The sequence below is a fragment of the Physeter macrocephalus genome, chromosome 18 (assembly GCF_002837175.3).
Source record: "Physeter macrocephalus isolate SW-GA chromosome 18, ASM283717v5, whole genome shotgun sequence".
Lineage (NCBI taxonomy): Eukaryota > Metazoa > Chordata > Mammalia > Artiodactyla > Physeteridae > Physeter > Physeter macrocephalus.
This window is the reverse complement of record NC_041231.1, coordinates 35693582-35716373: the sequence shown is the minus strand read 5'-3', so window position 1 is coordinate 35716373 and position 22792 is coordinate 35693582. Positions and strand designations below refer to the sequence as shown.

At 43.4% G+C, this 22792-nt stretch overlaps 1 protein-coding gene across 13 annotated transcripts in view; it reads left to right on the top strand.

The window, feature by feature from the left end:
• Positions 1-22792, top strand: part of PXK (PX domain containing serine/threonine kinase like) — a 76724-nt gene that overhangs the window by 5834 nt on the left and 48098 nt on the right. For all 13 annotated transcript variants that reach the window (XM_024123799.3, XM_028478410.2, XM_024123798.3 and 10 more), the window contains exons 2-3: positions 19969-20019; positions 22375-22422. In XM_024123799.3, the coding sequence (XP_023979567.1) occupies positions 19969-20019; positions 22375-22422 (99 nt within the window). The remainder of the gene's footprint in view (positions 1-19968; positions 20020-22374; positions 22423-22792) is intronic.

Here is a 22792-nt window from a genome sequence, read left to right as displayed (position 1 = left end):
AACATTGCAGGATGCTAACCTCGGGATATATTCTGAGTCCTTTAGCTCTTTGGGTCCAGCTCCTTTAAGGATTTCATCAGAGGGACAAATTCTCCATAAACAGTCATACACATGTTTATATGACCTCTCAGAACCTCACTGACCTGAAGCCTGCTCTTGGGCTGTGGATCTTCAGGCTGGAATCACTGGAAAAATCTTGAAAACTGTAAACTTGGAGAGTTACTTATTTCAATTGGTGAGAGATGTGCATCCAAAAAAATGTGCTGCACTACCACATATACCCTTACTTTTTTTTTTTGCCACGCCCCACGGCTTGTGGGATCTTAGTTCCCCAGCCAGGGAACCCGTGCCCTTGGCAGTGAAAGCTTGGAGTCTTAACCATTGGACTGCCAGGAAATTCCTACATACAGCCTACTTTAAGAAAACCCACTGCAGTTGACACTTGAACTACACGGGGGTTAGGGCACCAGCCCTCCTTGCAGTGGAAAATCTGCATGTGACTTTATAGCCAGCCCTCTATATTGGAGGACTCAACCAACCACGGATGATGTAGTACCGCAGTACATATTTACTGAAAAAAATCCCCGTGTAAGTGGACCTGCACAGTTCAAACCCCTGTTGTTCAAGGGTCAGCTGTATCTAGAACAGTAGATGAATTATGTCCTGTTAGTGTGAAGAATTGCTCTCAGTCACAGCCTGCCTGGGGCATGCAGGTGTGCGTGCCAGGTGACTTAGTAGACAGAGTGCACAGGGGAAGGGCAAGGGCCCTGTGCTGGAAAGCCCGGACCTCGTATCTTCCTCTTATCACAGCACTTCTGTTTATGATATCCAAACAAGGCTGCCCACATTTCTTTGACATGGCTCATCAGAAACAGGCCATTTCTCCTCATTAATTCAGCTGAGGCTTTTTTGGGGTGCTGGGAGGAGGGAATGAATGGAGGATTGCTATGGGACAATCCTGAATCAAAAAATGTCTGAGGACCACCTGGAGCTCTGAAAGGGAAGGAGTGTTGTTCATCCATCCTTCCTTTGAGCCTGCCCTTCCCCAGGGGACAAGTGATTTCTGGGCGGGGTCTTCAGTCCTGCAGGCTTTGCTCTTTGCAGAAGCAGAGGGGAATGAAGCCCGAGGCGGGCCTGCTCACATCAGACCTCTAATGTCAGGGTAAGGGTCTGGCCAGTGTGATGGCACCCACTGACCCAGCAGAGCACAGGGGGTGGTTGGGGGCCCATTGTCATGCTCTGGACATCTCTGCCCGTGACCAGGTAGATAACCACACTCAATAGCAGCCTTGCGCTCATTTGTCCCATGGGTCCTTCTCGAGCTCCGGTTCTTTCCGGGCAGTGTGGTCAGCTCTAGGGATGCAGTGGGGAGAGGCCCTGCTCTTGGCGCTCTCAGGCTTTTGAGGGTGGAGAAGTGGGTCTGTGCTTGGAGGGCACACCTCTGCCCCTTCCCAGTCCTTAGATGGAAAGGGCCACATGGATCTCTTGTTCTGCCCATGTGGATGCCTTTCTCTTTGAGGTGTTTATTTTTTAATCTGAAATCCAGCCTTTCATGTCTGTGTATTGCTATTTTGATTCAGTTTCAAACCATGTTCCTGCCACATAGATAGTAAGCATTCGGTAAGTATTGTTGAATGCGTGAGTTTGTTGAATGAATGCATTTATTCAAGGTGCAGCTCAGGAAACCCTTCCTGTGGACTGCTACCTACCGTCTTACCTACCAAGCTGAGTGTGATTTCCTTCCTCTGAAATTCCCATTCAGTTTTATTTGTCTGAAAGTTGCAAGCTTTTTACACACTGATTATTTCTTATTCCCTGTTTTCTATTTATACTCTCCCTTTCCAACACATGTGAAACTGTAAATAACTTGAGGAGGGGGCAGTGCCTTAATGATCTTGCTTAATCTCTCCAGCCTCAGTTTCTTCATCTGTGAAGTGGGGATAGTAAGAGGATGCTAGGGCTGCTGTGAGGATTAACTGAGCTCAGACACACGGGGCGTTCTGAACAGAGGTCAGCGCACAGATCTCACTGTTTTTGTTGTAGTTTATCACCTCTGTATTTTCTAGAGCACTAGTAACTTTTTAGGCACTAGTACTTTTTAGGTGTTGAATGGAAAAAGGAAAATTATTTATTTAAAAGTTTGTCTCACTGTCAACTGTGACTGCTAACAAATAGCAGAAAACCCAGTGACGTCTCAAAGAACACTCCCACTGCCCTGTCACCCCTGCTTGTTTTTCCCTTTTACCCTGGAGGGACACTTTGTGACAGCCAAGCTCTGAGATATAGCACAGGGTCTCCTTGCCGGGCCTGCCTGGCAGCAGAGCTGGCTGTTGGTGCTCAAAGGTGGCAGAAGAAGTGGAAGAGGCAAGTGGGCAGGCCACGGGCTCAGCTGTGTGCCTGGCAGAGGAGCTCCCGGAGGCCAGGCCTGAAGGGAGGAGGCCCCTGGCCAATGCCCATTTCAGCTCCTCACATCCCAGCTTTTGTTCAAGGCCAAAGGAATCCCAACGTCAGTTCGCACCACTTGACCTCTGGCAGCAGAGTGAAAAAATAAAATCGCCCTCTGCGTTGTTCTTTTTCCTGCCACTTCCTCTGACAAGTGACCATGCTAATTGACATTTGTGGGGGTAGGGGACAGCTGACGTCTTTCAGAATGCTGCTTCCTGAGAAATGCATGTATATTCTATGTGGCCCAGCTGTCTTCCTTTCCCTTAAGAGGAGTGCAGTCAGACTGTGGGTGCATATCCTGGGCTTGGATGCAGTCTGCTCTATGAATGAAGCACACAGTTTCTGCCATGTCAGAAAGCCTCTAAGATGTTGGGAACATTAATGAGCATTTATGAAGAGTCTTCTGCGTGCCAAGCACTGTGCTGTGTATTAAAGTAAAAAGATGAATGAAATAGGGAGCTTATATCCCGGTAGAGGTGGCAGACCTCGAAACCAAAGAAGTAAGGTATTGAAAGTGCCAGTCTGGAAGGATTGGGACTTTGGGATTAGTTAGATGTAAGCTATTATATATGGGATGGATAAACAACAAGGTCCTCCTGTATAGCACAGGGAACTCTATTCAATATCTTGTGATAAACCATAACGGAAAAGAATATGAAAAAGAATATATATGTGTATGACTGAGTCACTTTGCTGTACAGCAGAAATTAACACAACATTGTAAATCAACTATACTTCAATAAAATTAAAAAAAAAAAAAGAAAGAATGTGCCAGTCTGCCCTGGAGCAGGGAGGGCAAAGTGGGCGTGGCTCCACCCAGGTCCTCCTGGGGGAACTAGGAAAGGCTTAACAGAGCCTTTCAGAGAACTTGTTCTAAATCACGACTCCCCAGGCCTTTTTTTTTTTAATACATCTTTATTGGAGTATAATTTCTTCACAGTGCTGTGTTAGTTTCTGTTGTCCCCAGGCCTTTTTAACTGATATATATACATATATATTTTTTTTCATTATTTATTTATTTGGTTGTGGCAGGCAGGCTCCTTAGTTGCAGCAGGCGGGCTCCTTAGTTGTGGCTTGCCAGCTCCTTAGTTGCGGCATGCGAACTCTTAGTTGTCGCATGCATTTGGGATCTAGTTCCCTGACCAGGGATCAAACCCGGGCCCCCTGCATTGGGAGTGTGGAGTCTTATCCACTGCGCCACCAGGGAAATCCCTCCCCAGGCCTTTTTTAACTTGCAAACTCTTTTCATAGTAATAATGAATTGTGAAAACGTCCTCTGGAAGTGATTTTAAATTTAAAAAATATTTTATTCAGATTAGCACATTTTTGAAAATTATATTAATGTTTGGGATCAGAATTATACTGGTTTCTGAAATCTTACAGACAGAAAGAATTGTGATAAGGTGAATACAACATAAGGCACCGATAAAGAGCTTCTTCAGACAATTTGCAGGATAACCATTTTTATGATGATTCGCACTTCCTGTATTTCTCACTAATTTCTCACTAACTCATATTTTGCCATTGGCATTCCTTAAGCCTGCCTTTAGTCATGGTCCATTATGGGTGTAAATGAAAACATATATGACTAAGAACAAAATAATTTAAAAAGCTATGTAATGGTCAAAACCATGATAAACCAACTAAACGATGAACACCCTCATCTGATCTCTGTAGTGCCTCCCATACTTCTTGCATGCACACTTGGAGGCTCTTTGCCTGTTTTGAGTTAAAGGGAGAAAATATTTAAGTAATAATTTATTGACAGATTCTTTTTTTAGGTAGAAATAGAAACAGAAGCCTTATAGCCTTTAACACATAAATTCTGCAACACCTTCCAGAGCCCCTAACTGTTCATCTTGTTCCAAACTCTTACTAATCCACCATAAGGATCTCAGTTTAAAAAAACTAAAGAATGAGCAGCTATGTTCTCTGAGGTCAGGATGCATTTGCAGGCTGCCGGAGGTCATTAGTTCATTCAGCTGATACTGCTGTGAGTATGCCCCTGTGTTTCTGGCATTATCCTAGGCACTTGGGATGTAGGTCTAAGCAAGATAGACTTGGTCCCTGCCTTCATTTGTTCATTCATCCCACAAGGATTTACCGTGGAGGATTCTGGTGTGGAGTAAAAGATGGAAAAGGGGGACTTCCCTGGTGGCGCAGTGGTTGGGAATGCGCCTGCCATTGCAGGGGACATGGGTTCGAGCCCTGGTCCGGGAAGATTCCACATGCCGTGGAGCAACTAAGCCCGTGTGCCACAACTACTGAGCCTCTGCTCTAGAGCCCGCAAGCCACAACTACTGAGCCCGTGCCTAGAGTCCACGCTCCGCAACAAGAAAAGCCACAGCAATGAGAAGCCCGTGCCCCGCAACGAAGAGTAGCCCCTGCTCGCCACAACTAGAGAAAACCCATGCGCAGCAACGAAGACCCAATGCAGCAAAAATAAATAAATTAAATAAATTAAAAAAAAAAAGTTGGAAAAGGGAGACTAGAGCCAATTGTGGGGCCCCTTGGATGCCAGGCTAAGGGATCTGAACAGCACTGAGGGGGCTTGAGCGTATATGTGGCAGAAAGTGGTATTTTAGGAAGCTTAGTTTGCTGGTGGTGTTCAAGGTTCAGTAAAAAGGGTGAGGAAAGGGGAGAAGAGAGTCCAGGGTGATAACAAAGCAGTGCAGTTAGAAAGGCCACACCTCAAGTCAGTGGCAGAAGGGAGAGAAGGTAGAAAGAGAAGGAGGAACACATCAGAGGAAGTCTGCTAGGTAGGGGCTGGGAGGGAAAAAGAGGCACTAGAAATGATTAGAAAAATAGTACAAGGTAAGCAAGGGAAGGGGTACCTGGTCTTCCCAGGAAGATCGTGAGTCTAAGTTTGGTTTTAGACAATACTTGTCATGATAACAGCTAACATTGTTTAAGCACTTATTATATACCCTTCTCTGTGCTAAGTGCTTTACATTACTTATTTGATAAGTTTTGACAAATGTAAATGTAACCACTGTGTAACGTTTTCATCACTCCAGATGTTTACTTGGTCCTCTTTGCAGTCAGTACTTTCCCTCTGATCCCTGGCAACTACTGATCTGCTTTCTGTTACTATTGTTTCACCTTTTCTAGAATGTCATATATAAATGGAATCTTGTAGGATATAGTCTTTTGTGTCTGGCTTCTTTAACTTAGCATAAAGCTTTGAGCTTCCTCCATGCTCTTGCATGTTTCTTTTTATTGCTGAGTAGTTTTCTACTGTATGAATGTACCACAGTTTGTTATCCATTCACCAGCTGGAAGACTTTTGGGTTGTTTCCAGCTGGGGGCTGATTATGAATAGAGCTGCTGTGAACATACAAGGCTTTGTGTAGACATAATTTCGTTTCTCCTGGGTAAATACCTAAGAATGGAATTGCTTAGTCATATGCTAAGTGAATATTTAACTTTATAAGAAATTGCCAGACTTTTCTAGATTCTCATTTGATTCTCATAACCACTCTGAATTGAGTTTGTTGTTATTCCCATTTTTCAGTTGGAAGAAAGTAAAGTGCAAAGAGGGTACGTAACTTGCTCCAGGCCATAGGACTGGGGGCAGCAGAATGAAGGTTTGTATGATGCTAGTGGACTTTGAATGAAAGAGATACCAGTCGGGAGCCATAGCCAACCTGATCTCTTATTACGGCCACACCAGTATGATGGCTCCACAAAGCCTAGGCCTAGCCAAGGACAAGTTAGCGGTCCTTCTCTGAGACGCAGAACCAGACACTGAGTTGGGTGACTATTTTCTTGTTCTTCCATTCTGGCTGCTAGGAGTGGAGTTAATTCATTACATATAGGGGAGGCCTTAGGCCAGTGCTCTCCAGTGGAAGTATAATGCAAACCATGTGCGTAAATTAAAATTTTCTAGTAGCCCACATTAAAAACGTATAGAGAAACAGGTGGAATTAATGTAAATAATATAGCCTACTTAACCCACTATATCTGAAATACTGTCATTGATTATATGTAATCAATAAAAAATTATTAATGCATTTTACATTCTCTTTGTCATATGAAGCTTTTAGCCACACACTGCTTGTGGCTACTATACTGGACAGCATAGATGTAGACATTAAAAATATCCAGAGGCACAGTTACTAAAATGGAAAAAATTCACGTTATATTAAGTCGGAAAAAAGCAAGTTATAACACTATGCTTAGTATGCTTACATTTTCATAAATATCTGTTTATATCTGCAAATAAGTAGTCTATAATGGTACTGTAGCCACTGGACTACTTAAATTTGATAAAATTTAAAATTCAGTTCCTAAGTCACAAAGGCCACGTGTGCATAGTGGCTGCCATATTGGACCTCACAGCCTTAGGTCATTTTCTTCGAACCGCTGACCTGATTGGGGAAGGCTGAGCTAGAGAGTAGCACCTTTTGGTCTGCATCCAGAGGGGCTTTGTGACCATTGAGATCCAGAGCCGCCATGGTTTTTAACAGTAAAGCACAGGAAAGAGGTTCATTTATTGTGCAGCTGTTGTTAGAGTTTAATAGAGCGTAGTGTAGAAACCGAACGGCCTAGTCAAAGACCCTGTTCTATTTTGGTGCAACTGCCATTCAGATTGCTGAGTACTCTGTAAATCTGTGTCCACTTTAAGCATGTTCATATAAAAATGCTTCTTTCTGCTTCTTCAGAACCTGCCTAGTGTTCATAGTGGGGCTTATAGTTTTCTTATTTGTACACAGTCTCTGTGCAGTGCCCAGGTAACATCCAGCCCTGATGTACGTAGAAAACAGTCTGTGTACATGTAGTAGGAGGTTAGGTTGCAAAGTGCAGGGCGCTGAAGTCAGGAGACTGGGCTGGGAGGTGCTGTGCGAGCCCCACAGCCGTGTTAACTCAGATCACTCAGGCCTGGGTTCTCCTTGCTTTGCCTCCACTCTCTCCCAGCCTCTTCCTGACTTGATGGACTGGTTCTGCCTGTTCAGCCAACCTCAGTTCCTCACAATGAGAGGGTAGATGGTGAGAAAGCGTTCTGCCCAAGGCCATAGAACCGAGGAACTGCTCTGCCCCTGGGTCAGTCAGGCCTGGGGTGGAGTCTGCTCTCAGCACTTACTAGCTAAGTGTCCTTGTTCAGGGCATCTACCCTCTCTGAGCCTTGGGATTCTTATAAAAGAGGAATAGTAATATCTACCTCCACGCATTGCTGGGAGATGGAATAAGCTGAGGAACAGAAGCGTAGAGTAAGTGCTCCATAAACAGCAATTATTACCTTCACCTCTGAAGAGATAAATGGCAGCATGGTGTGAATAGTCACGTATGTGGTTAGTTATGAACTGGAACTCGTGTCTCAGGAAAGAGCACAGTGACATTTTTAGGCCAGGTAGAATAGATTTATGTGTAGTCAGCTCTCCATTATCCTTAGAGATGGTGGCCAGTTCTACTATAAATTATTGAAACCAGCAGGGACTCCCCTAGCTTGACTTCAACTTATAGTTTCAAGCTTTTTTCCCACCAAATGTTTTAGCACCCCTGATACAAGTAGAAGAGTTCATTTATTTGACTTTCATCTTCTGTTTTTCCAGTCTTCCCAGCACAGTAAAAGTGCTGATGAGTGTAAAATGACCAAAAGATCCCTTGCCAAAGGAAAAAAGATGCTATCTTGCATTTATCATTAACATACTGTGCTCTTATCTAAGCTCAGATAATTTCAATCCTTATCACTCAGGATTCCTTATTTTATTTATTAAAATTTTATTTATTTATTTATTTATTTATTTTTGGCTGTGTTGGGTCTTAGTTGCTGTGCGAGGGCTTTCTCTGGTGGTGGTGAGTGGGGGCTACTCTTCATTGCGGTGCCTGGGCTTCTCATTGCGGTGGCTTCTCTTGTTGCGGAGCACGGGCTCTAGGCGCACAGGCCTCAGTAGTTGTGGCTCACAGGCTCTAGAGTGCAGGCTCAGTAGTTGTGGTGCACGGGCTTAGTTGCTCCGTGGCATGTGGGATCTTCCCAGACCAGGGCTCGAACCCATGTCCCCTGTATTGGCAGGTGGATTCTTAATCACTGCGCCACTAGGGAAGTCCGGGGATTCCTTATTTTAAAGTAGCATGTTTTAAACTACATGTGTGACAAACCAAGGAACTTCTTAAAAAATTGTTTTTCCTGATTGCAAATGTAATATATGCTCATTGAGGATAAAGTGAAAAATAGAAAACAATAGCTAAGAGAATTTATTTTTTTATTATTATTATTATTATTTTTTGCGGTACGCAGGCCTTTCACTGCTGTGGCCTCTCCCATTGTGGAGCACAGGCTCCGGACACGCAGGGCCAGCGGCCACGGCCCACGGGCCCAGCCACTCCGCGGCATGTGGATCTTCCCGTACCGGGGCACGAACCCGTGTCCCCTGCATCAGCAGGCGGACTCCCAACCACTGCACCAGCAGGGAAGCCCCTAGCTAAGAGAATTTAAATCACATATAATTTCACCTCCGGAGACAACAACTGTTAACATTTGGTGTAGTTCCCTCTTCCTATCAATGTTATCACAGAATTTTTAATCCTTTTTAAATAGTTAACAGTATAATGTATACCTTTTCCCATGTATTGAAAAATCATTTTAATATATCCTTTTTATTTTTTTAAGATTTTTTTTTTTAATGTGGACCTTTTTTTTTTTTTAAGATTTATTTATTTATTTGGCTGCTCCGGGTCTTAGTTGTGGCAGGCTGGCTCCTTAGTTGTGGCATGCAAACCCCCAGCCCCAGCATGCATGTGGGATCCAGCTGCCTGACCAGGGATCGAACCCGGGCTCCCTGCATTGGGAGCGTGGAGTCTCATCCACTGCGCCACCAGGGAAGTCCCTTTAAAGTCTGTATTGAATTTGTTACAGTATTGCTTTTGTTTTGGTTTTTTGGCCGTGCAAATCACGAGGCATGTGGGATCTTAGCTCCCCAGTCAGGATTTGAACCCTCATCCCCTGCACTGGAAGGCGAAGTCTTAACCATTGGACCTCCAGGGAGGTCCCAATACATCCTTTTAAAGACTTGTGTATTCTTCCACTATGTAGATAAACCATAAATAGCTTGTCCAATCCTCTTATTGCTGATATCCAAGTTATCTTGTGGGGGAGGCTTTTTAATTAGCCCCCTTTAAAACTGGGCGTAGAAGCTGGGACGATAGAGGCTGGAAGGATGGTACTCCTTGTTAGCAATCAGAGACTGATAACATTGTTTCCCATGTTCAGAGAAAACGGCTGCTTCTTCTTTCTCCTGGGTGCTCTTGGTGCTGCTGCTGTCTGGTGTGTGCTGATTCACCTGCAGACACCTTGCCTTCGCTATTTTCTCAGCAGAAAAGAAAACTAAGTTACAAAGCTAGCCTTTGTGCTGGAAGTTCTGAGTACAGGACCCTGCCTAATACTCACCACAACCCTGTTGGAAATGTATGGTTTTGCAGATGAGTAAACTGAGGCTCAGAGGAATTAGGTCACAAAACTAGTAAGTGGCAGAGAGCCGTTGCCCTTTTGCCGTGGCATTGTGGTTGTGACGCGGGGAAGGGGCACACATTGTAGCCGATCTCCACATAGCGGCCAGCTCCTGCTGCGGGCTCCAAAAGGACTCTGGGTGGCCTGTCTCCGGGCAGCAGCAAACGGGGGTAGGTAGAGAATTAGCCCAAGGAAGAGGAGCACTTCAGTCCTGGCAGGTACTTAGGTTGGAACCAGCTCAGGGCGTGAGGATGAGGAGTTGGCCGCCTTAGATACCAGAACCCACATAAAAATCCTGATTGCCAGCCAGATGAGAGTTTGTGTATTTGTCTTTTCTATCCAGTTAAATATGTCATGTGTGGTTCTCTGAGATTACGTTCACTGCGTCTGTTTCTGCCCTTTCAGGGCATTGGCCCAAGACATGTGAGGATTATTGAACAAGCGAAGGTTGTATTTCATTTTTAATTACTATTTAATTGAGCCTCAGATTTCCCAGGGTTTATTTTCTTTGCTTTGACGTAAGACGGAATTCATGGGTTCCCATCTTAGCAAATTATGTAATTGCTTTGGCATCATGCAGGGGTCTCTGTACTATAGAATGCTACAGAAACTGCTGTTTAAAATGCCGCATCCGTTCCATAGTCGTGTCTCAGGTCAAAGGATTTTGGAGTGCCGCTTTGCAGTATTTCTCCTGGCTGGAACATTGGCTGTCTTTGAAGTCAGCTTGGAGGCCAGCTCCCCTGGCAGGGCAGGAGACCGTCCCACAGAGGAGAGCGTGGACTTCAAAAGGCCTGGAGAAGGAGGCATGCGCAATACAGACGCTGAATCTCGCTGCGGGGATCAGAGCATGTTTGTGATGTGTTCCTTGCCCCTTCTGTGAACGCAGAGTGGAAACTAGAGAATTTGTTTTGCATACAGTTAAAGCACAGGGTTCTGTGATTCAGTCAGTTAGGTTTTAAATGAAATTTATTTCACTTGGTTGAAAAGGAGATACACTTGGCTTCACTCAAAACTTAACCTCAGGGCTTCCCTGGTGGCGCAGTGGTTGAGAATCTGCCTGCCGATGTAGGGGACACGGGTTCGACCCCTGGTCTGGGAGGATCCCACATGCCGCGGAGCAACTAGGCCCGTGAGCCACAACTACTGAGCCTGCGCGTCTGGAGCCTGTGCTCCGCAACAAGAGAGGCCGCGATAGTGAGAGGCCCATGCACCGCGATGAAGAGTGGCCCCCACTTGCCGCAACTACAGAAAGCCCTCGCACAGAAACGAAGACCCAACACAGCCAAAAATAAAAATAAATAAATAAATAAAAAACTTAACCTGAGTTGCCAAAACTCAGGTTAAGATAGTGGTGATTCTTCAGATGCCTTTTAAAACCCTTAACGCTTTCGTTTGGGGGCAGGTTTTGTACATTATTGACTTGCACAGCAATTAAAATAAAGCAAAGGCATGTTCCATCCCTGAAAATCTGTGGATGAAACAACGATAAGTAATGAATATTCAGCAGAGCAAGGAGTAATCATTAATTCTAAGTGGAATATTAAGGATTGTCAGCAGCCAGGCAGGTGGCCGGTGGGCTGAGCAGAAGTCCTGCAAGCATGAGAATTTCCTCAGAAAGCTTGCTGTCCAGCAGGGTGGTGCCACCCACTGCCCAGAGGCCGTAGCTGTTGTGCTGTGTGATACCGTGGGTTTGAATATTGATTTTTTAAAATCTGAGGGCGTGGGAGACCCGTGGGGATTTTCTGGAGAGTGCTGTTAGACTTTACCTGCATACAGGTGCACGTGAAGATAGCAACATGCTGCCTCCTTCCCGAAGGTGCAGGCGGTCAGTTAACAAATACCCATCACCGAGCATTCACTGCACTTCTGCCCGTTGGCTTGACCTTGTGCTGGGTGCTATTTGGAATATGAAGAAATGTGTATTCTAGCCCTTGAAGAACGTAGTTCAGTTGGAGAGGAAACCCGGCCCCCACCCCACCCCTCAAACATAGGCAGACATGGGACAAAGATAGCCGTAACATGGTTAAAAAGCTGACCTTCCCAGGTTTTGATTAGGTAGAAAAGCAAAGGGAGAGGAGTAAGTAAGGGGTATTGAGGATACGCAGGGTCTGTCTGTGTAGAGGAGGGATTAAGCAGAAAGAAAGGGTTAGGACAGTTCAGGCAGGCGATGGAAGAGCATGGAAGCTAGGCTAAGGAGTTTGGGTTTTATCCCGTGGCCAGTGGGAGCCCTAGAAGGTTCCTGCGTGGGGAAGTAGCATAGTGTTGGGTGTCTAGCAAGGTCACTTGTGCTCAGCCTTCTCTGCGGGCCTCCCTATGAAGGGAAAGTGCCGGGAGGACGCGGGTCTGGCAGCGAACTGGGAGTGGTGTGGCTCGTGGGCGCTGGAGACGCACAGATCTGGCCTCCTATCCCAGATCTACTGCTCTCCAGTCAAGGCATTTATGCTTTCAGAGACTCAGTGCCCCTCCCTGGCTGCAGATGAGAGTTATTGTTCTTCCTTGTTCACCTGAAGGGGACGTTGGCGGATATTGTGAGCGGGGCCACCACCTTAGGACCATTCCGGAAACCCTAGAGGGCTCAGGTTAGGTACCTCCTACACCGAAGAAGAAAGGAGAGTGCCTGCGAAGAGGCCAGGAGGGCTGAGGGTAGGCAGAGAGGATGCTGTGAGTTGTGGTGGGTGCTTGGTTCACTTGTTTCCTTCCTCTCAGGACCGGGTGTTTCTTTTTGTAGTGTGACGCTGCTTCCTATTTAAGAGGTTTTAGAACCGTGATTCTAGCCTCTGGCAGCACGTTAGAATCACCTGGGGAACTTTTAAGACCTACTAATGCCTGTGCCTCGGCCCAGACAAGTTAAATCAGAATCTCTGGCAGGTAGGGTCAAAGCATGGTTGTTTTTGGTTTTTTTTTTTTTTTTTTTTTTTTTTTTTTAAGTTCTCTGGGTGATTCTAGAACGTAGGAGGGTTGAGACCCTCTGCTTTAGAGGTAGAGATGTGGGAACGCTGACAGGTAAAATACCTCCAGACAGCTGCCCCGTCTCTCCGTACTCTGAGTCTCAGTAAATCTGATAGCTGTGCCGAAAGGGAAGAGAGAAGAATGCCGTGGGTTAGGTGGGTTTGGAGGTTGGCTTAAGTTTTGGCTTTAGCTTCTTTTACACATTTCTTTCCAAGTGGTCTGTGTTTGTGCCCTCACTAAAGTAATTTGGGGCCAGACAGATTCAAAATAAGTTTTCCTCCCTAGTTTTTCTAAAATCTCATCACACTGAGGCATCTTTGAATGCCTGCCAGCTACAGTGCAGTGAAATCTTACTTATCTTTTCGGAAACTCGGGAGATACAAAATGTCAGTGAGGATGCTTACTGGGGAAATGGCCTGCACTGGAAGCATTAATCAGCAGTTGTGGAAATGACTTGTCCCCACCCCTGCACCCTCAGGATGAGTCCACCTGAGTTCCCCAGACTGGTGAGGACCCCCATCTTTCAGGGCTGCACAAAGAGCCAGGCTCAGGGCGTCCCCAGGTCCCTGGGGGTTGCCAGCCATGTCTGGCAGGTTGGAGGGTCCTAGGAATCAGTGACGGGTTCCGGTTCCCAGTCAGCTGCTTCCTAGCTGTGCAACCCTGGACGGCTCACTTAATTTTGCTGAGATCTACCCTCCAGGCAGCTGTGAGGATTGGATGAGAAGTGTTAAGGGGCCTAGGAAAGTTCCTGGCACAAGATCAGTGCTTATTTTACGTTAATGCTCTCTTCTCTACCTTTACTTAAGTCAGAAATTACGTGGTCCCAGTGCCTTTCCACTTTGAACAACTTCGGTCCCAACCACCCTGACTTGCTGAAATGCCCACCCTGATCCGCCAAGATAAGGTTGCGGTGTTGTGAAGAGGAGCGGGAAGAAGGCCCTTTGGGCACGTGGCAGCAGATGGCAGGGATGGGCAGCCAGCACAGGTCTGTGTGACGCAGAGCTGCCCTACAGGGCTCTTAGCTCTCCCTTCTGTGCCTGGTGGTTTATTGTCTCTTACATAGACTATAGACTGCAGGTTCTGTTCCACATCAGAGAGGGTGGCAAAGATGGGAATGATTCACCGGAGGATTCTGGGCTGGTGACTCCGACTCTGGAGGTGGAAGCCTGACTTCAAATGTCGCGTTTCTACTGGTCTCCAGGGCACTCCTCTCTCTGCTTTAATCAGAGCTTCAGCCTGGTTGAAAGCAGTAGAACAGCTGTGCTATGTTTAGTTGACAAATTGGAGATTTGAGGTGAAAGTATTTCCTTTTGGTCAGGCTGGGTGGTGGTATCAAGCAAACGGAAAAAATTAAAATGTTTTGTAGTTAGGGATGAACTTGCTCCATTCAAGTGGAATGAAAGTATTTCTGAGCAAAATCACCGTATCTATTTCCCATTGTCTTTCTGTATCTGCAACCACACGGCAGATGGGACCTGAGGTCAACACTGGAGCCTTAACGTGTCTTAATGTGTCTTTACAGAAGAAACACAATGGGGTTTGTGAGGCCACCAGTAATTAAGCGAGCCCTCTAGGTGGGCGTGCACATATTCTCAACGGTGTGGTGTGTGGAGTACCAGTAGGCTGCAGCCGGGGGCAGATGATGACAGAAGTAACCCCTCTACCACGCTGCATCCCCAGCCTCCATAGACTGGAATGACCTGTTTTACTCCATGCACCTGAAACTGGGTTTCTCAGCCTCAGCACTGTTGACGTTTGGGGCCAGGTAGTCCTTCCGTGTAAGGCTGTCCTGTGCATCGTAGGTGTTTATCAGCATCTCTGACCTCTAGCTATCAGATGCCCATAGCACTCCCTCATCCTGTGACAACCAAAGATGTCTCCAGACATTGCCAGGTCTCCTCTGGGGCAGAACCACCATCTTTGGAGAAACACTGATATAAACATAAAGAGTGTCTCGGCAGAAACATTAATTAGGATGTCAGTTTGGGATATCATAGTCTGACATCAGGACCCAGGCACCGTCTTGTAGTTACTGCTTCCCTTTTGCCAAATGCTTTTCCCCAACATTATTGTGTGCCGTATTATAGCCAAGTTAAAAAAAAAAAACAAAAAACCCCCAACTCCCTAAACTGTGCATATACAGAGGGAAGGAATGGAGTCAAACTGTACCTTTCTTGTTTAGAATTATACCCCCAGCATGAACAAAGCACAGGGATTGGAACATGATAGGTGCTTAATTGATGTTTACAATTGGCTGCAACATCTTTGTAAAACACAGGTCTAAGCTTTAAACCCAAAGTATATAAAGCAGTACAGCAGTGTTAGCACCTACCAAGTGCTCAACATTGAACTGGAAATTTTAAAATTAATATTATTCCTCTTATAAATCATAGTGAAGCAATGGATGCTTGAAGTGATTTTTGAGAAGTAACAGTTCCTCCCTGACTTAGACATCAACTTGTCTATGTGTAGTTGTTTGGAAGTACTCAATTATATATGCTGATTTTAGCTCTACTATAAGAATGTAAAAGCTCAGACAATTTGCCAGTAAGACAACCCTGAGAAAAGAAGAAAATTTCAAAGCTAATGGACTGATCCCCAAATGCAAGAATATCAGATATTTTTAGTGTTTTATCTTTGTGTATTCAGAAATAATTGCACTGGCATATTGCTTAAGAGATTTGCCGTAGTACACAACTTAATTCTGAAATATTTATTTTATAACTCCACATGAAACCAGCTAAGCGGGGTGCCAGATACATAGTTGATTCACTCGTAAATTGAGTGGATATTATTGAATGTACCATTCTTAACATAGTCCAGAGCAGGAGAAATTCCTACGTATGTGGACTTTATCAACCTTTGCAAACTAAACAGAATGGAGGGGGCTTCCCTGATGGTGCAGTGGTTAAGAATCCACCTGCCAGTGCAAAGGAAAGGGTTCGAGCCCTGGCCTGGGAAGATCCCACATGCGACGGAGCAACTAAGCCCGTGCGCCACAGCTACTGAGCCTGCACTCTAGAGCCCGTGAGCCACAACTACTGAGCCTGCGCTCTAGAGACCATGAGCCGCAATTACTGAGCCCACGTGCCACAACTACTGAAGTCTGCGCGCCTAGAGCCAGTGCGCAGCAACGAAGACCCAACACAGCCAAAAATAAAAATAAATAAGTAAATAAATTTATGTTTAAAAAATAAATAAAAAATAAAAAAATAATAAACAGAATGGAAATGAATGGTAGTGAAAATAAGATCTATTTTAAAATTCAGTTACCAAGTTAACAATGCTTTTTTGGCTTTATTTTCTAAATAACCTATTTAAATCAGAATTAATTCAGTAGAAAGGATTTGTTGAGTACTGTGTTGATAAGCACTTGTTGAGTAGTGACTATGAGTAATACCTGAATCATACCATCCAAAGATGTTAAAAGAATTCTGAGCATTTGAGGAAAAAAAGTTAATGTTTTTTATATGATTTCATCTGTACCTTCATCATGACTCCCTGTGTGTATAAGCAGAAGGCTGGACTAGGTCTCTGTTTCCTTCTTATTTGATTAGTAAGCATTACCTGGGGAGGCTATTAAAACTTCTAATTCCCGGTTTCTATCCTAGGGATTCTGATTCAGCAAGTCTGGTGCAAGGCCTGTGAATGTGTATTTTTAACACCCTCTCTTCTCTTCCCTCCCCAGGAGCAGGAAGATTTCAATGATCAGGCAGCTTTGGGGGTCACTAGATTTGGTTTCTTTGGAAAATGCCATCACTGCTTATCTGTTCTACCTTTACTTGTTTTCTAAACCATGGCCTTTTCTAGTTGACTATGCATATAAAATGCAAACTTTGAGGGGTAAAAATCATGGATCTTAGTCTTCTGACTCTACCATACTAGTTTTGAATGCCTAAGGTTAAAATTTTTTATTTGAGATAATTGTAGATTCTCATACAGTTATAAAAAGCATTGCAGAGAGATCCCATATATTCATTATCCAGTTTTTTCATTGGTAGTATCTTGCAAAACTTGGTACAATATCAAGACCAAGACATTAACATTGATGTAATCAAGATACATAATCAAGAACATTTGCATTGGTTCAGACATCCCTCATGTCTTAGTCCATTCAGGCTGCCGTAACAAAATGCCATAAACCGAGTGGCCTATATACAACAGAAATTTATTTCTTATAGTCCTAGGGGCTGGAAATCCAAGACTAAGGTGCCAGCATGGTTACCTTCTGGTGATGGTCCTCCTCTGGGTTCATAGCTAGTAGCACCGTCTCAGACTATCCTCACATGGTGGAAGAGGCAAGGGCCCCTCTGAAGCCTCTTTTATAAGGGCTGTAATCCCATTCATGAGGGCTTCCCTCTCATGATCTAAGTACCTCCCAAAGGTCCCACCTCCTAATACCATCATCTTTGGGGGTTAGTATTTCAACACATGAATTTGGGGGGGGACAGAGACCTTCAAACCATAGCACTTCATTTGCCCTTCTATAGCCACACTAGTTTCCCTTCCGCATACACCCTCCTACCCCAGCCTTAACTCTTGGCAACCACAAGGCTGTTCTCCATATCTATAATTTTGTCATTTCATGAATGTTGTAGAAATGGAGACATGTAGTTTATAATCTTTTGGTATTGGCTTTTTCGCTTAGCATAATTCTCTGGAGATTCATCCAATTTGTTGCATGTATCAATAGTTTATTCCTTTTTGTTGCTGAGTCGTATTCCCTGGTGTGGATGTAGCAAAGTTTAACCATTTACCTGCTTAAGGACATCTGGCTTGTTTCTACTTTTGGGCTGTTACCAATAAAGCTGCTGTGAACTTTCATATGTGAGTTATTGTATGGACATTTATTCTCTGGAATAAATGTTCAGGAGTGCAGTTGCTGGGTCATGATAGTTGCATGTTTTAATTTTTTAAGAAATTGCCAAACTGTGTTCCAGAGTGTCTGTACCATTTAAAATTCCCACCATTAATTTATGAGTGATCTGGTTTCTCTGTTATCCTAGCCAGCATTTGGTGTTATCATTATTTTTTGTTTCAGCCATTCTCAAGGGATATAGTGATATCTCATTGTGGTCTTAATTTGCATTTGCTTGATGACTAGTAATGTTGAATATCTTTTCCTGTGCTTATATGCCATCTGTATATCCTCTTGAATAGCAGAATATTATTGGATGGAGTGCTATTGTTGGATAGAGTGTTCTATAAATGCTGATTAATCTGTTGGTTGATGGTAATGAAATAAAATTCATATTTTATGGCAAGACAAGAAAAATTCGAACATAAGATTTTTCTCAGCCCATTTAGGCTTCCTCCCTCCCCTTCAGTATGTATTGTGTGGCTGCATTAACTAGACCTCCTTAGGAGATAACATTCCTTCTTAATCTCGTAAACGGTCACCATGACCCACGACTTGCTTTGTGCGTGCAGATCTGGATTGTGTAAACTGTTGATATGTCATTTGATGTATAACCGTTTGTCTTAAAAACTTGTATAACTGTGCTTTGACCTCCAACAGGCGGAACAGTCCTCAGAGCTTTCTGAAAGACTGTCTCCTGGGTTATTTTAGTCCCCAGGTTGGCTCGAATAAAAGTTTACATTTCTTTCTTAGATTAATTGGTTATTAATTATTAATTAAGCATTTGGTGTTATCATTATTTTTTGTTTCAGCCATTCTCAAGGGATATAGTGATATCTCATTGTGGTCTTAATTTGCATTTGCTTGATGACTAGTAATGTTGAATATCTTTTCCTGTGCTTATATGCCATCTGTATATCCTCTTGAATAGCAGAATATTATTGGATGGAGTGCTATTGTTGGATAGAGTGTTCTATAAATGCTGATTAATCTGTTGGTTGATGGTAATGAAATAAAATTCATATTTTATGGCAAGACAAGAAAAATTCGAACATAAGATTTTTCTCAGCCCATTTAGGCTTCCTCCCTCCCCTTCAGTATGTATTGTGTGGCTGCATTAACTAGACCTCCTTAGGAGATAACATTCCTTCTTAATCTCGTAAACGGTCACCATGACCCACGACTTGCTTTGTGCGTGCAGATCTGGATTGTGTAAACTGTTGATATGTCATTTGATGTATAACCGTTTGTCTTAAAAACTTGTATAACTGTGCTTTGACCTCCAACAGGCGGAACAGTCCTCAGAGCTTTCTGAAAGACTGTCTCCTGGGTTATTTTAGTCCCCAGGTTGGCTCGAATAAAAGTTTACATTTCTTTCTTAGATTAACTGGTTATTAATTATTAATTAATATTCAGTAAGATTATGAATCTTATTGATTAATCTTTCATCAATAATGGTATTGTTGAATTTGTCTATATCCTTACTGGTTTTCTCTTTAGTTGTTCTAGCAATTTGCTGAGAGAGGGGTGTTGAAGTCTCCAACTGTAATCGTGGATTCATCTATTTCTTCTTCCAGTTCTATCAGTTTTTGCTTCACATATTTTGCAGCTCTGGTATTTGGTGCACGCACATTTAAGATTGTTATGTCTTGCTGCAAGATTACCCTTGTATCTTTATGTCCCTCTCTGTTTCTAGTAGTCTTTGCTCTGAAGTCTACTTTATCTGATGCTTTCACTTAATATCTTTGATCCTCTGATTTGGGTGTTTTTTTTTGTTCTGTTTTGTTTCTTATTAAAAATTTGTTTTTATTAAAATATAGTTGATTTACAATGTTGTATTAATTTCAGGTGTACTGCAGAGTGATTCAGATATGTATTCTTTTTTAGATTCTTTTCCATTACAGGTTATTACAAGATATTGAGTAGAGTTCCCTGTGCTGTACAGTAGGTCCTTGTTAGTTATCTATTTTATATATAGTAATGTGTATATTTTAATCCCAAACTCCTAATTTATCCCTCCCCCCGGCCCCTTTCCCCTTTGGTAACCATAAGTTTATTTTCTATATCTGTGAGTCTGTTTCTGTTTTGTAAATAAGTTCATTTGTATAATTTTTCTTTTTAGATTCCACATATAAGTGATATCTTATGATATTTCTTTTTCTCTGTCTGACTGACTTACTTCACTTAGTATGATAATCTCTAGGTCCATCCATATAGCTGCATGATTTGGGTGTTTGGTAATTGAGGCTCTTTTCCCCTTCTTTTTTAGGAATATATCATTCGGGTACAAAGAGGAATTTCTGTAGAAAATAGCTGGCAGGTAAGCATTTTTTTTTTTTTTTTTTTGTCATTAGAGAGATGTTTAAACAAAATTCTGACTTGGTGCATCTAAAAATCTGGAAAAACTATATTAATCATATGTCTTTTAGATATAAACGTTTATCTCTAACACATGTATTATAAAAGGCTTTTATGTTCCCAGTTGTTTGGTTTAATTCATGTATGATGTTACTACAGAGAGGAGGAATTTGTTCTCCAGTTAGACACAGAGTAAGTGGGGTAGTAGGCAAATTACTTGTTTTGTTCCTAGTAATTCAAACCTCCTCACCTGAAGCCATGGCTTGGGTGAGGCAGGTTAACGTTCAGTCCACCAGGTAGAAGGGTGAGACAGTGCCCTGGACATTGTGCATTTCATGGACTCCCAAGTCCAGTCATGGACAGTTTCTAGTGCTAGTTCCCGCACTGACCGTAGGTAAGGATCTGCTTACAGCCCCAGGGCCTGCTTTCCTCACAGGTGGCCTCAGAGAGGCAGAACTTACTATATAGATCTAGAGGTGCTTCCCATCGCAGTTGACTTGCAGAGGGTGGCTGAGTTCTGTACAGGGACCATTTCTTTCCTGCTTTAGTAATTATAATGACCCTCCTGTCTTCCAAAAATCTTACCTTGTCCTTCATAGCCCAGGTTGAACCTTGCCTCTCACCTTAAGCAGTCTTTGACCTCAGTGACCCATACTTGGTCTTTTCTTTGCCTGAAAATTCAAACTGCTTTTTGTTGGAATAATTATAATATTTAACATCAGTTGAGCATTTATTGTTAGGCACATTAATTCACTTAGCCCTTTAAAGCCAGTTCTATGTGATAGTATTAGCCCTATTTTACATTCAAAAGGTAAGTAACTGGTCCAAGGTCACGCTTATATCCCTGACAGAACAGGGTTGGAATTTGCACATTCTCTGTGGTTAACTATTGTACTACCTTTTGCTCCTTTGCACTTATCAGCGATGGCCTCATGTTTAACTTTCTGATGTATATATGTCAAACAGGCCCAAGGGCAATGTCCTACCAGAAAAATCAACCCTTGATGTAGTCTTCTAGATCCAATGCTTTAGAGTCCTGGGGGATACTTAACAAAAATGTAGATACTTAACCTCCTTAAATTCCTGAATTCCTAGGTGATCTCCAAGTAATTCTTGTGTACACTAATATTTGAGAATCATCAATAAAGATTGAAAAAACTTTCTGAAAGCAAAATAACTTCCTTCCCCAGAGAATGAAGAGCTAGTGGAATTTGGCTATGGCCTAATCAATGGCATCAGCATAACTAAGAAAGAATGCATACACAGTGGATGTGGACTGTTGGCCAAGAGGGGAAACAGGGGGAATCAGAGAGCCGTGTGGCGCTTCTGTCTGCAGATCCGTCCAATCTCTAGACTGGTTGGATCTCAAATGGGGGAAGTTTTATCCAGGGCAAGGATGAAATGGCCTCAAGACTGTCCACATGCTTTAACTTTATTTTATTTATTTATTTATTTATTTATTTTTTGTGGTATGCGGGCCTTCCCCTGTTGTGGCCTCTCCCGTTGCGGAGCACAGGCTCCGGACGCGCAGGCTCAGCGGCCATGGCTCACGGGCCCAGCCGCTCTGCGGCACGTGGGATCCTCCCATACCGGGGCGCGAACCCGGTTCCCCTGCATCGGCAGGCGGACGCGCAACCACTGCGCCACCAGGGAAGCCCCGCATGCTTTAACTTTAAATAAATTTATTTATTTATTTTTGGCTGTGTTGGGTCTTCGTTTCTGTGCGAGGGCTTCTTTTAGTGGTGGCAAGCGGGGGCCTCCCACTGTCGCGGCCTCTCTTGTTGCGGAGCACAGGCTCCAGACGCGCAGGCTCAGTAGTTGTGGCTCATGGGCCCAGTTGCTCCGCGGCATGTGGGATCTTCCCAGACCATGGCTCGAACCCCTGTCCCCTGCATTGGCAGGCAGATTCTCAACCACTGCGCCACCAGGGAAGCCCTTTAACTTTAATTTCATGTTCACTAAAATTTTTTTTTTTTGTAAATCATTAATTCATCTTTCTAGGTGCCTGGTTAATTAAAAAAAAAAAAATACTTAAAGGGCTATTCACCCTGGAAACAAATACATCATCATTCTTTCTTACCTGTTGGCATCTTCCGAATTTGGCTAGCATTTACCAGTTTCCCACGGCCCAGCCAACTCTGGGTCACTGCTTGGTCTGTTTTCTGGGGCTGCTGAGTTAAGCAAGTTAAGCACCAGGTATATAAGTCCTGCTACCCTTAATGCTAGTGCCTTGGCTCTAAAATGCCAATAAAATTAAATAGGGAAATGAAAATTGCTGGTCTTTGCTGAATCAAAACACCACTTTTATTTCTTACAGATTGTTAGGAGATACAGTGACTTTGATTTGCTGAACAACAGCTTGCAGGTAATTATTTTATTTTTTTTATTCTTTTTTTTAATTTTTTTAATTTTTTTTGCAGGTAATTATTTTAAAACACCAATGACACACATTTATTGCTTGGGGTATCTTAGAAACTGGTTGGAAACAACAATATTAAGAATAAGAAATTAGCAAGTTTCCCTAGCAAAAGAGATAAGCTCATACTTTAAACAGATGATGTGTGACTCTAAAACTAAACTTTGGGCAATAAGCATCATTTATAATAGTCACCTTGCAGCTGGGTACATTTGTGCCAGACTGCGTCCTTACCACAATCATGGGATGCTGTGTGTTATCTCCTTTTCGCAGGTTAGGAATGACTAAATGGATTGCTAGAGCTGTTCACTGAGAGCTG